At 49.2% G+C, this 12,223-nt stretch overlaps 1 protein-coding gene across 8 annotated transcripts in view; it reads right to left on the bottom strand.

The window, feature by feature from the left end:
* The window catches only part of kif1b (kinesin family member 1B), an 82,950-nt gene that overhangs the window by 69,345 nt on the left and 1,382 nt on the right, over nucleotides 1-12,223 (bottom strand). For all 8 annotated transcript variants that reach the window (XM_061257283.1, XM_061257281.1, XM_061257286.1 and 5 more), the window contains exon 2: nucleotides 11,147-11,324. In XM_061257283.1, the coding sequence (XP_061113267.1) occupies nucleotides 11,147-11,252 (106 nt within the window). In that variant the 5' untranslated portion in view covers nucleotides 11,253-11,324. The remainder of the gene's footprint in view (nucleotides 1-11,146; nucleotides 11,325-12,223) is intronic.

Here is a 12,223-nt window from a genome sequence, read left to right as displayed (position 1 = left end):
AAAACAACTGTGCCATATTATAGAGTATATCATGGGTCATTACTGAATACAGGAGTCCTGCAATGAGAAGCCACCAGTGTTGTTCTTGCTAGTTTTTCAAAATGCACATAAAAAAAAATAATACATTTTCAAAATCACCAAATTCAAAAGCATCTGTTACCAAGTTGCATCCCGGCTAATGCTGAAACCGCAAGCAGCATTTTTACAGACGCACTCTTAAATGATGTCACTTCTGATCGGAGATCAATCCCCTCAAAGAACAGCATTTCCCATCAGAAGCCCCTTCACATTGTTCTAGGTAATTCTAGCCCTGTGCAATACACTTAGCCAATTCCCCCCATAAATCCAAACGTCAGCAGGGAGCGATGATTCAACAGTGAATTAAAACTCAGTGTACAGCAGAGTGCATGTCAAAACCCAAACAGCAGTGAGCCCTCAGGGTTTACGGCACGCGTTCAATCATGTGACTCACACTGCCTGTTCTCGGGATGGAGGAGGGGGTTGCCAGTTCTCACCCGCGATGCTCATTCCGCTCCAGTTGCCCTAATAAAGCTCACAGAGTTCCTTTCTGTCTGAGGGTCCGTCAAGACGAACACCGAGCCGTTTCTGTATTTATTCGTTATTTATTACCCAAAGTGGAGCTAAAGACACAGCCACAACAGAACTGCAGCACAGGGTGTTGGGCCTGGGGAGGGAGGGGGCAGGTGGGAGGGTAAGGGAGCAGGCAAGGGGGCAGATGAGGGGTGAAGGGGCAGGCAGCGGGTGAGGGGGCAGGCAGGGGGGCAGATGAGGGGTGAGGGGGCAGGCAGGGGGGCAGATGAGGGGTGAGGGGGCAGGAAAGGGGGCAGATGAGGGGTGAGGGGGCAGGCAAGGGGGCAGATAAGGGGTGAGGGGGCAGCCCAGGGGACAGATGAGGGGTGAGGGGGCAGGCGGGGAGTGAGGGGGCAGTCGGGCGGGATTCTCAGGAATCGCAGGCTTCCCGGCTGCATGCTCGGATGCTGTCTCACGCTCTCCTGCACGTGACAGCATGCCTGCGCAGCCTCATCCTGCCCCCGCCCCCCCCCGCTCCCCTGCTCCCCCTCCCCCCTTCCTCCAGTGCAGGGATGCGCATGATTTAAGGTCAGCACCGAGGAGCCGGGAACTGCATCCACTCACGGACAGGAGCCTGATGAGAAAGCAGCTCAGAAACGCAGTGCGCGATGGGAGGATGCAAAAAAGCCTCCGAGACAGGACGCAGGACCGCCTGGGACGCACCGCCGTGCTGCTCACACAGAAATACGCTCAAGCAGCAGTACAGATTAATCCACCTCAAACCATGTCCACACCAAGGCCACGTGTGAAACAGTGCGTTATGCAATCTGATTCAGAATAAAGCTTTTTATTTTAAAGGTCTGTGGCTCTTCCACTGGAAAGGGCCAGTGTCACAGTTTATTGTGACACCTCAATAGGGACACTACTCCCTCAGTAGATGAGTAAAGAGGTATATGCCTTTTCACCGAATCCATGTGCTTCAGTCAGAGTCTGAGGGCACGAAGCTGGTTTGAGATGGCTGAGTGGCGAATGAGGCTATAGTACTCATTCTCAGTGCAGTGAACAGTTCCACGGTTTAAAATCAAATCCTGAGCATGCTACTGTGGACTGAGAATGGTGGTCTTGTGTCCCTCAGGACTGCCTGGTCTTGTGTCCCTCAGGACTGCCTGGTCTTGTGTCCCTCAGGACTGTGTGGTCTTGTGTCCCTCAGGACTGCCTGGTCTTGTGTCCCTCAGGACTGCCTGGTCTTGTGTCCCTCAGGACTGTGTGGTCTTGTGTCCCTCAGGACTGCCTGGTCTTGTGTCCCTCAGGACTGTGTGGTCTTGTGTCTCTCAGGACTGTGTGGTCTTGTGTCCCTCAGGACTGCCTGGTCTTGTGTCCCTCAGGACTGTGTGTTCTTGTGTCCCTCAGGGCTGCCTGGTCTTGTGTCCCTCAGGACTGTGTGGTCTTGTGTCCCTCAGGACTGTGTGGTCTTGTGTCTCTCAGGACTGTGTGGTCTTGTGTCTCTCAGGACTGTGTGGTCTTGTGTCCCTCAGGACTGTGTGGTCTTGTGTCCCTCAGGACTGTGTGGTCTTGTGTCTCTCAGGACTGTGTGGTCTTGTGTTCCTCAGGACTGTGTGGTCTTGTGTCCCTCAGGACTGTGTGGTCTTGTGTGGTCTTGTGTCCCTCAGGACTGTGTGGTCTTGTGTCTCTCAGGACTGTGTGTTCTTGTGTCTCTCAGGACTGTGTGTTCTTGTGTCCCTCAGGACTGTGTGGTCCTGAGGGACTGATTCAGAATAAAGCTTTTTATTTTAAAGGTCTGTGGCTCTTCCACTGGAAAGGGCCAGTGTCACAGTTTATTGTGACACCTTAATAGGGACACTACTCCCTCAGTAGATGAGTAAAGAGGTATATGCCTTTTCACCGAATCCATGTGCTTCAGTCAGAGTCTGAGGGCACGAAGCTGGTTTGACTGTGTGTTCTTGTGTCCCTCAGGGCTGCCTGGTCTTGTGTCCCTCAGGACTGTGTGGTCTTGTGTCCCTCAGGACTGTGTGGTCTTGTGTCTCTCAGGACTGTGTGGTCTTGTGTTCCTCAGGACTGTGTGGTCTTGTGTCCCTCAGGACTGTGTGGTCTTGTGTCCCTCAGGACTGTGTGGTCTTGTGTCTCTCAGGACTGTGTGGTCTTGTGTTCCTCAGGACTGTGTGGTCTTGTGTCCCTCAGGACTGTGTGGTCTTGTGTGGTCTTGTGTCCCTCAGGACTGTGTGGTCTTGTGTCTCTCAGGACTGTGTGTTCTTGTGTCTCTCAGGACTGTGTGTTCTTGTGTCCCTCAGGACTGTGTGGTCGTGTCTCCCTCAGGACATTAGTAGAGTGCCCCTCAGGCCAAATGGACACATAGTGCGTCATAAATCCCCCCAGGGAGAAAGGGTATCAGGTAGCAGGTTTCTACCCTGCTTTAGCTTGTAGTTTATGACTTGCCGTAACTTTACAGCCTATATTTAACATGTGAACTTGAATACTAAATTCATGGCTATGGATAAGTGATACTTAATGCATATTGTACCTTACGTGACCTGTTCTGTACACTTATTGTACGTTGCTTTGGATAAAAGTCACGTAACGCAATGTACCCCTCTCTACATATAATCAGCCTCTCTGGTCTGTGGATGATCTGGGGTCCTCCTGCACCAGCTGTATGAGACACGCAGCCCTCTGGAGAGAGAATGAGCAGTGGTGATTTAAAATGCTTCAGGAGTCCGTCTGCACCCACCAGAATCGAAAGATGAACTTTCTGCAATGGAACAGAGTCTCTCCGCTCACTCATTTCAACTGGAGGAAAAAAACAGGTTCAAACCGAGACTACAAATGAGTTCTGCAAAATGACTTTTCTAAATTCAATTCTCAAGAATCTGAATTAACTCAACTTAATAAGCTTAAAGATTGCTTTGGAGCGGATGACGAAAGACTGTGTTCAAAGGAAAAAAAGGCAATTCTTACTCATTTAAACTTTTGAAAAGAACAGCCTATTGTGTCTGACAGGCGCATTAGGCAAATCTCTGATGTTTTCATTCGCCGCCCGCCCTGATGAGTTTGCCGCCTGACAGATTCTCCTCAGATCCCCTTTGCCGCACTGCTTACTGCTTACCCTAGCGCGCAAATGCAAAGTCACCTATATAATCTTTCAGGGGTCCACTGTAGACTGGGGCCTTCACCTCTCACTGAGGGGAAGATACGATTTCTCGGCCACGGACCGCGATCTCCCTCGCATTTTAACGTTTCCCTGCAGGCGCCACGGTGAGAGTGTTTGAGGACACGTCAGCGTCACAGGGTCTCACAACCCCTTCACATTTAGAGTGCAGCCATCACTGTTCGCCACTGCAGGGTGGAATTAGGGAGATAATTATTACTGTAATCCGCTCCATCGCATCCACTGTCCCCAGGAGCGTGCAGCGGGGAGTCAGGGATGAGAGCCATCACCGGGGATATGTCTGGAGTAAATCATGGTTTAGAGCACAGATCTACTGTACAGTTGTACACAGACATGGGGTTTAGGACTCATATCTACTGTGCAGTTGCACACAGACGTGTGGGTTTAGAGCACAGATCTACTGTGCAGTTGTACACAGAAATGGGGTTTAGAGCACAGACCTACAGTCTACTCCACAGGGCCCTCTGGTCTTACTCTGGCAGGAGTGGGCCCGATGTGGAGAGAGGAACAGAGCAGAATCGATACTCACTAAATTGCACAGCGGGGGAAATTTACACAGCTGATTAGGCTGAGCTGTGCAGAGAGCAGGGTCAGCAAACTGGAGACCAAGCTGCAGTTAAACTGGCAGGTCACCATGGCAGCCGGAAAACTCGGTCCTCTGATAACTGTGATTGGGGGGGGGAGATGGACATGTCTCTGCCTGCCTTGATCTGTCTCTGACGCAGGTACACACCAACAAACACACACACACACACACACACACACTCCTGCCTGAATACATCTGTAGGCAGAGGGAGAGCCAGTACACATGTCCACCAGCCCACAGCTTCTCCCCTCAGCAAACATCACCTCAGCAACTGCTACGGCCAGAATCCAGTTCCCCATACTACAGAAAGGGGGCGCCACTGAGCAAAGACCTGCAACTCAACCTGCTGACTGAAGGCCGCCCTCCATGGGGAAGGCAGCTGTGCCTCTGGGGTATAGTCTAAAGCTGCACTACACACCAGGGCTTAAAAATACACCACACAGAAGCCCTACCCTCAAAGATGTTTGCCATTTCTCCACCAGGTCTTATGAGCCAGATACTGCTATGTGTGGCAGTAATCCTTTATACCCAAGAGAATTCCAATAACACACATAATGCGGTAATTTGTAGCATTATGAATGCACTTCCTCAAAAGCTGATATTCATTACAATGAGAAAACTGTACCTTATAGTACAGTCATTCAGATGCCTGAGCTTCAAGGACTAAAATAGCTCTGGTCTTTCCGTCTCTTCAGCAGGACAAAGGCTAATTACACGTGTGTGCGCCTGTGTGTGTGCGTGTGTGTGTGTGTGTGTGTGAGCGTAAGTTTGTGCATATGAGTGAGCCAGTGTGTGTGTGTGTGAGCTTGCGTGTGCATGTGCATCTGTTTGTGTCCGTGTGAACGTATGTTTGTTTGAGTGTATGAGCAAGCCAGCATTTTATGAGTATGCTGGCATGTGTGTTTGTGTGTATGTGTGTGAACAAAGATGCTTGTGACTGTGTGTGTGTGTATGTGTGTGTGCGTATGAGCCTTTCTGGGTGTGTGTGTGTTTTCTGGCTGAACAAAAGAAGGATGAAGAACAAGACCGGCCCTGTAATGGCCTCCATCACAAGGCGCGGTATTGATCGGGGAAGGAGCAGGGGCTGCCAGGCATGATGCAATCCCTCTGCTCCCAGAGCTCAGCTGGGACTTCCTGGAGCAGGAGGAGGAATGGCGGGGGGAGAGGAAACACAATGGAGGAGCGCGCTCGCTAACCACATTTTCATCACCTGAATAACCCAGGCCTAGAGTACAACTTAAACTCCAATACCACCTCCATTCCCCCGTTAACGTGCGAGGTCACAAATACATGATTAGAATGTTTGTAACTCAACATTCTAATTCTAATTCTAATGCTGATGTCACAATCACCACTGGTAACTATGGAGTAATGGAGTTCTAGAACACTGACTTAGAATTTTGTCAACAAAAAAAAACTGCTCTCCAAAGGGTTAAGCTGCTTTCCCGCCATGGACACATCCGTTTTATAACTCCACCTCATCAGAAACACAATACCTGTCCAGGGCCTGCAGTTTTGCCCTTTACCAATCTTTCTTTAATCATCACTGCCCCTCTGGGGCACATGAACACCCCCTGGGGAATGACAGTGGGGCTGCGTTCTCCCATAATCACAGGCTGATTTAAAGTTTGTTTGCCCCAGTTCCCGTAATGACCCGTCAATCTGGGCTCCCGGCTGCACGCTTTGAGGCCAGGCCCACGCTGCGCTCCGTGAAGGAGGACAGCGTCTGATCCGCCCCGAGAGAGACTGTGACGCCTCCCCAGCGCGGATCTGTACCTGGGAGGGTCAGAGAGGATTACCGGGACGCGCTGGATGACCTCGGAACGGCGTCCGGGATTACGCGCCCTAATCGGGTCAATCCTGCGCATGCTCGCTCTGACTCTCCCGCCCTCACCCACCCCTCCCACCCATCTGCCCGTTGGCCTTCCTCATCCTCTTCCTCTATAAGACTACAGTGCATCATCACAAGACTGATACCAGCACTGGATAGACACTTCCTCTTTTCCCCGAGTGTATTTTTACATCAGTTCCATTTTTACACATGCAAGTTAGGGAATTTGCACCACTATGCCCAATTTAACTGCCAAAAGGACCTGGTTCTCCTACCTTGTTGAAGCATTTTATCTAAGCTACAATATTACTGTTACTTTTTGTCTAATACAGTCTTTTCAGTCCTAGAATGAATTTACAGAGTTGGGTATTTATTGCATTTGTATTTGAACTTGAAATGCCTTACTGGAGAATACAAATGCAATGTCTCGACTGAAAATTCCATTCCAATTCAAAATTAAAGTGTACTAGAAACTGTGGCACACAATCATGAATAAACATTTAGAAAACGCATAATGTACATAGATAGGTGCATATTTATAACAATGTGTAGAGGTGTAGATTGAGCACCCGTGAAATAAGCATGGCAAACAAGCTGACAAGGCCACTCTACTGTTGACAGAGAGAGATACAATATACCCCGTATCTCTGCAGGCGGTTCAGAGACCGTGTGGAATTGCACAGGTTTACGAGGCAGCGTTGCTATACCGCTGCTCCAACTGAGCCAGCCTGGCTGCAAAATCAACTGTTCCCCAGATTCACTGAGCGCTGTCCTGTGGTCACACACAGCTCAGACACTGAACATGAGGAGGAATCAATCAATGGTGGAGAATGAGGACACTGTAGTCTTCATCACTGAGTTCTGTCCTACAACACATCATACCTTTTCACTACAACATTCACAGCTTCCACACACGTTGTAGCACCGTCACCAGCCATTTCTCAACATCCCCTTCACCACAGGATTTATTCTACATGTATTCGACATTGTGTTTACTCAGCGGGAACTCTGGTTCACAGTGTGTGTGCCATGTGGATGCAAGTGCATGCCAGCCCTTTTTTCATTAAAAAAGGACGTGTCTGAAGTTCAGTCAAAATGCTGACTGAATGTTAGCGTTGTAGCCTAACTCCCTTTTCCGCTTGCTTCTGGTTCCCACGGATAGGAGGACATTTTGTATACATATGCACTTCATCTGAATGCAAGATAAGCCAGCTCCCATCAGCCGGGTCACAAGCGGGCTACAGCCACAGAGAGCGACACACAGACAGGCAGACCGCAGACCACCCACCCACACACACACACACACACACACACACACACACACACACACACACACACACACACAAACGCATTATTCGGACCAGGTTACAGCACTTGGCCTCCACTCTAATACATTAACTGGATGCAGTTTGGTGTGTAAAATATGACCATAAACATTTGACATGACCATTGCCTTATTTCCATATACAGCTACTGCTGGGTGACACAATGCCCCTCATTTCATGCTTGAAAAGACTCCACACAGCGCATAGCAGGGCCGGGGCAGAATCTGACGGCTTTTCACAGACTGACAGATTACACCTGATCCGCCACAAAAAAGTCTGGATCAATAATCCGGCAGGCGACCGACAGGAAAGCGGAGAGGCTGCAGTGCATTGTGGGGCGCCTCACTGAAACGCAGCTCTCTGTCCTCCACACCGGATGGCCTGCCTGAGCGCATCACTGGAGCCCGACCCAGCACAATGAGGGGAGCTGGAAACAAAGAGCCGCCCCACTGCCCCTGAGCTCAAAACACAGACAACTCCCCCCCCGCCGCCTTTATCTACCCCAAACCCCCCTGCCCCAACCAACCCAATCCCCTCCTTTATCCACCCCAAACCCCCCCCGCCCCCATCCACCCAAACCCCCCCTCATCCACCCAAACCCAACCTCCCTCCCTTTACCCACTGCAATCCCCCCTTTATCCACCCAAACCCCCCCCTCATCCACCCAAACCCAACCTCCCTCCCTTTACCCACCGCAATCCCCCCTTTATCCACCCAAACCCCCCTCATCCACCCAAACCCCAGCTCATCCACCGCACCTCCAGCACACAGGCTCTAATGGCACCAAAGTGCATGCCAGTGTAATGGACCCGGCTGTAAGAAGCACATCAGACCACAATGCACACAGGGAAAGGGCATCACATATACACACATTCTTTTTTACCATTTCTCCCAGGTAAAGCTGAGCTCTTACAGAGCTTTCACAGAGATTGTCACTCAGAGGATGGATGCATATGGGGCTTTACACACAAAAAATGTTCTCCCAATGTTAATGGAATGTTTTTTCAACGCTCTAACATTGGCACTACATGGCAGCAACATTGTGAGAACGTTGTTTGCTAGCTGGAAAGACACGGAGAGGGCGGAGCGGACGGTCGCAAGCTCGTCTCCCGCATTTACCGCGCGGTTACCGGCGGAAGACCGCAGAAAGCGGCCGCCATCTCGCAGCCGCGTATCAACATTCTCGGCGTGCCATCTGGGCAGGAGCGCACAGGCTGCCAGGAGTACAGTCTGCTCCGAGGCCCACACGTGTGATGGAGGAGAGAGGGGGGGGTCACAGCGCCTCCCCCTCAGCCCCTCCCCCCCTCGATCACGGTCACGAGCCACCGCCACGCGTGCGGAGGAAGCCCATCGGTCTGGGCCCTGATAGCGCGCCAAACGCTAACAACACACACACGCAAAGGCTAACCTGGGGCCTGGTGGGTTTAGGCTTTTCTGCACTCTAAAGGGGTACCGGAAAACCACACTGCGTGTGCAGTCAGTGCATCTTCAGCCGTTTGTTCACACTGAAGATGCTAAGAGGCTGACACTAAGCCTAAGAAATAACAAGGATTTCAGCTAATTTCCCGCTTCATTTTATTCAGGCTGCAAAAAAAAAAAACGTGTAAATAACTGAGACAGATAAAACGCACAGAACAGCCTCCCTCCAGCTGTCACACAGCAGACAGAGCTCAGAAGTGAAAGCCCAGGAACCCCACTGGGGGGGGGGGGGGTGGTGGTGCTCTGCCTCTCAGCTCAGCATCCCAACAAACACAGGAGAAATCAACACCATGTCAGGAGCTACTGGTGCAGTTTCAGTCCCCCTTCCACACACAGAGGCTTACCCAGCAACCCCACACTGCACACGCACAGTTCACCTCTGAAACGTAATGAGACCCACAGCCTTGATGGGCAGAGAGGACTTATGGCCACTGCATGTGATGCGCACGGATAGCTAAACCCACTCCTGCCTCTCTAATGATTCATCCAGCCCATTCGCCCAGTGGGTACGGTGAATCACTGCATACAAATAACCCATTAGCTCACAGGCTATCAGGTTCGGCCTGCAGAGAGGGAACGCGAGACTCTCCCTATACGTTATCTTCTACATGATATCAAAGATGCATTTTAATCAGCGCTCGAAACGCGCTAAACGCCGCAGGAAGTCATCAGGATTCCGCCGGCGATCTGAACCCTCTGCCAAATTAGGCCTAGGAAAGGGTCGCATTTTGTTTGACGGTTTGTGTGTTCTGTTTTTCAAGGATGTGTGCATTTATGGCAGTAAAAGAGCACTAAACCCTGAACAGACTGTAAATTATACACAGAAAAGAAGCACGCTGCAGCTCTGATTCCCACTGTCTCCTGTTATGGTGGTAGGTATAATTTATCACTAAAAGCCTCAGCAGAATACTAATTAATCAAGGCCCCTGTCAAATGCCTTGGAATTATTTCCTCTCAAGGATTAAAACACTGCAAAGCTTTACTCTGAAGAAATATATTGTTCAATTAACTGTGCAAATGTGCTTTAAATGAGACCTGACTTATGTTTTACTTACAAGCTTTTTTCCCCGCATATGGTATACTTCCCATAAATAATAGCGCTCATTATAGCACTCATTATCGCAACATTATTTTCCACTTAATAACAACACTGTTCGCCAAATCAAAAAGTTGAGTCCATTGCTAAACCACTCTAAAATTCTCATTGCAATTAAGTCACGTTTATTCACTGCTTGTCTTCTCCAGTCGCCCTCCTCATTGAAGCGCTCTTACGCAATACGCACGCACGGACTACGGCTAAACACAGGATACACATCTGTGCAACCATCCCTCAGTAATAGGCTGATGGTGACCCACAGTGACCGGAGTTTACTAATCCTTCCGAAATGACGAAGAGACGTGACCACACAACACACTCCAACGCATCATGAACAGCCAGCGCGTGCCACAGGCTGGAAACCTCACTCGAGCATCCAGACCGCCCATCGCCATAACCGCTGCGCTGCTGAAACCACTGCGCTGCTGAACGGGCACATGGTACCTCACAGCCCGGGGGGAAGCGAGGCTGAGCGGATTTGCTGTACGCGGGACGGACCCGCTTCAGCGCCACTGATTTACACAGTCCTGGGATGCCGGGAGGCATGAAATGCTTTTCTTCCGCGGCTGAAAAGCAGAGCTTTTTATGAACGCTCCCATAGAACGAGTGCATCTGAGCCCCATCGCCACTCTCTCCCTTCATTCACTCGTCTCTGTGGCTCGGTTTTTGCCAGGAGATCTCAGGTAAAGCGTCTTCACGAAGACGATGTCGAGCCCTTGGCCCCAGCCATTTCATAAACCCATCTAGGACAATTATACGCTCAGGTGTAAAAAATTTTTAATAAAGGCATAACGTGCCATTTTCTAAACACACATCTAAGGACAACACATTTGTGTCCCTTTCAACACAGCCTGCCTTAAAAAGTCTCCCTTTGTAACACATAAATTGTACATCTGTATATTTGCAACACAAAAGTAACACGAAAGCAGCAATGCAAAAAAACCGTGTTAGATATTAAAACACATGCTTTCTGAGAGTGCAGGCCCACTTCTACGCTTCACTGGTCAAGTGAATTTGTTCAACTTCACTGCACACCAAAGTGATGCCCCTCTTTGAACGCTCTGAGAAAATGTTACACCGCGCAGCGAGAGGAGCCAGGGAGGCCGACACTTACTGGTGGAGTTGCCTTGCATTTGAATGATGCATTTTGATTCCTTGCCGGTTTCCCTGGAGTTGAAGGGCCGCACTCTCACTGCCACTTTCACTGAGGCCCCAGACATGGCTGCGGTTCAGGCTTCTCCTGCTTTTGTTTCTGTACAATAGTTTTCTGCTATCCAGGCAGAGTTTTCTTCCTGGGGAAAAAAACAAAACAAAAAAAACCTGTTAGCCTCACGAGCTAGCATTTCAGCAGCATATCAGCTTTTTAAAAGCGATTGTATGAGTGGTGCACAGATTTGTATGTACTGCATACATTACAGTAGATATTAGGTGATCACTTATCTAGAAGAACAAATATTTCAAGAATATACAAACCTATAACACAAGGACAATAGATTAGATAGGCTATTATGCATTATATTTTGACGATAATGTTCATTTGAAATTTGATTTGCATAGTGTAAGCAAATAAACAACAATTTACAAAGAACACCACACTTCCAAAGAAAAATATCTGCCAGGTTTCGCACTCACGAATAGTACTGCTGCCCACTCGACAGTGGCATAAAAAACGTGACAGTGTGAAAAGTTGTTATCACTTTGAGCACAACTGTAAAAGTCTGAGGATTTGATGTGCACCGCTTGGTGTATGTTGCGGTTTTACCCAACATACAAAAATAACCTTAATGTGAGCTGAATGGATTGATTGTAATTGAACTGGTCAGTGTCTCAGTTCCAGGACTGAACAAAAAGACACGAGCTTCAGTAGCGCAACAAACACAGCTGGCTCTTCGGTCTCATGAAATGAAAATGAAAATATATGGCGTTATGTTGTAATAACATCTCTCACACTTGCCAAACTCCACCAAGCTGCAGCAGTGTACGAATAATAATAAAAACTAGCTTGTTAATCTCTTTGCTGCAACCCCAAACCACATTGCCATTCTGTATCGGCTAGCAGAGATCATACAAGATCGTAAGACATCGTTCAAGAATATGCCATGCCTATATCTAACCTATCAATCAAGACAGCCTACATACAGGATTGCATCAACGCAGTTCCTGTAAACATATTCACTGATGGCTTCTTTGT

Source organism: Conger conger, chromosome 10 (genome assembly GCF_963514075.1).
Source record: "Conger conger chromosome 10, fConCon1.1, whole genome shotgun sequence".
Lineage (NCBI taxonomy): Eukaryota > Metazoa > Chordata > Actinopteri > Anguilliformes > Congridae > Conger > Conger conger.
Note: the sequence above shows the minus strand (reverse complement) of the source record. Positions and strands in the feature narration are given on the sequence as shown.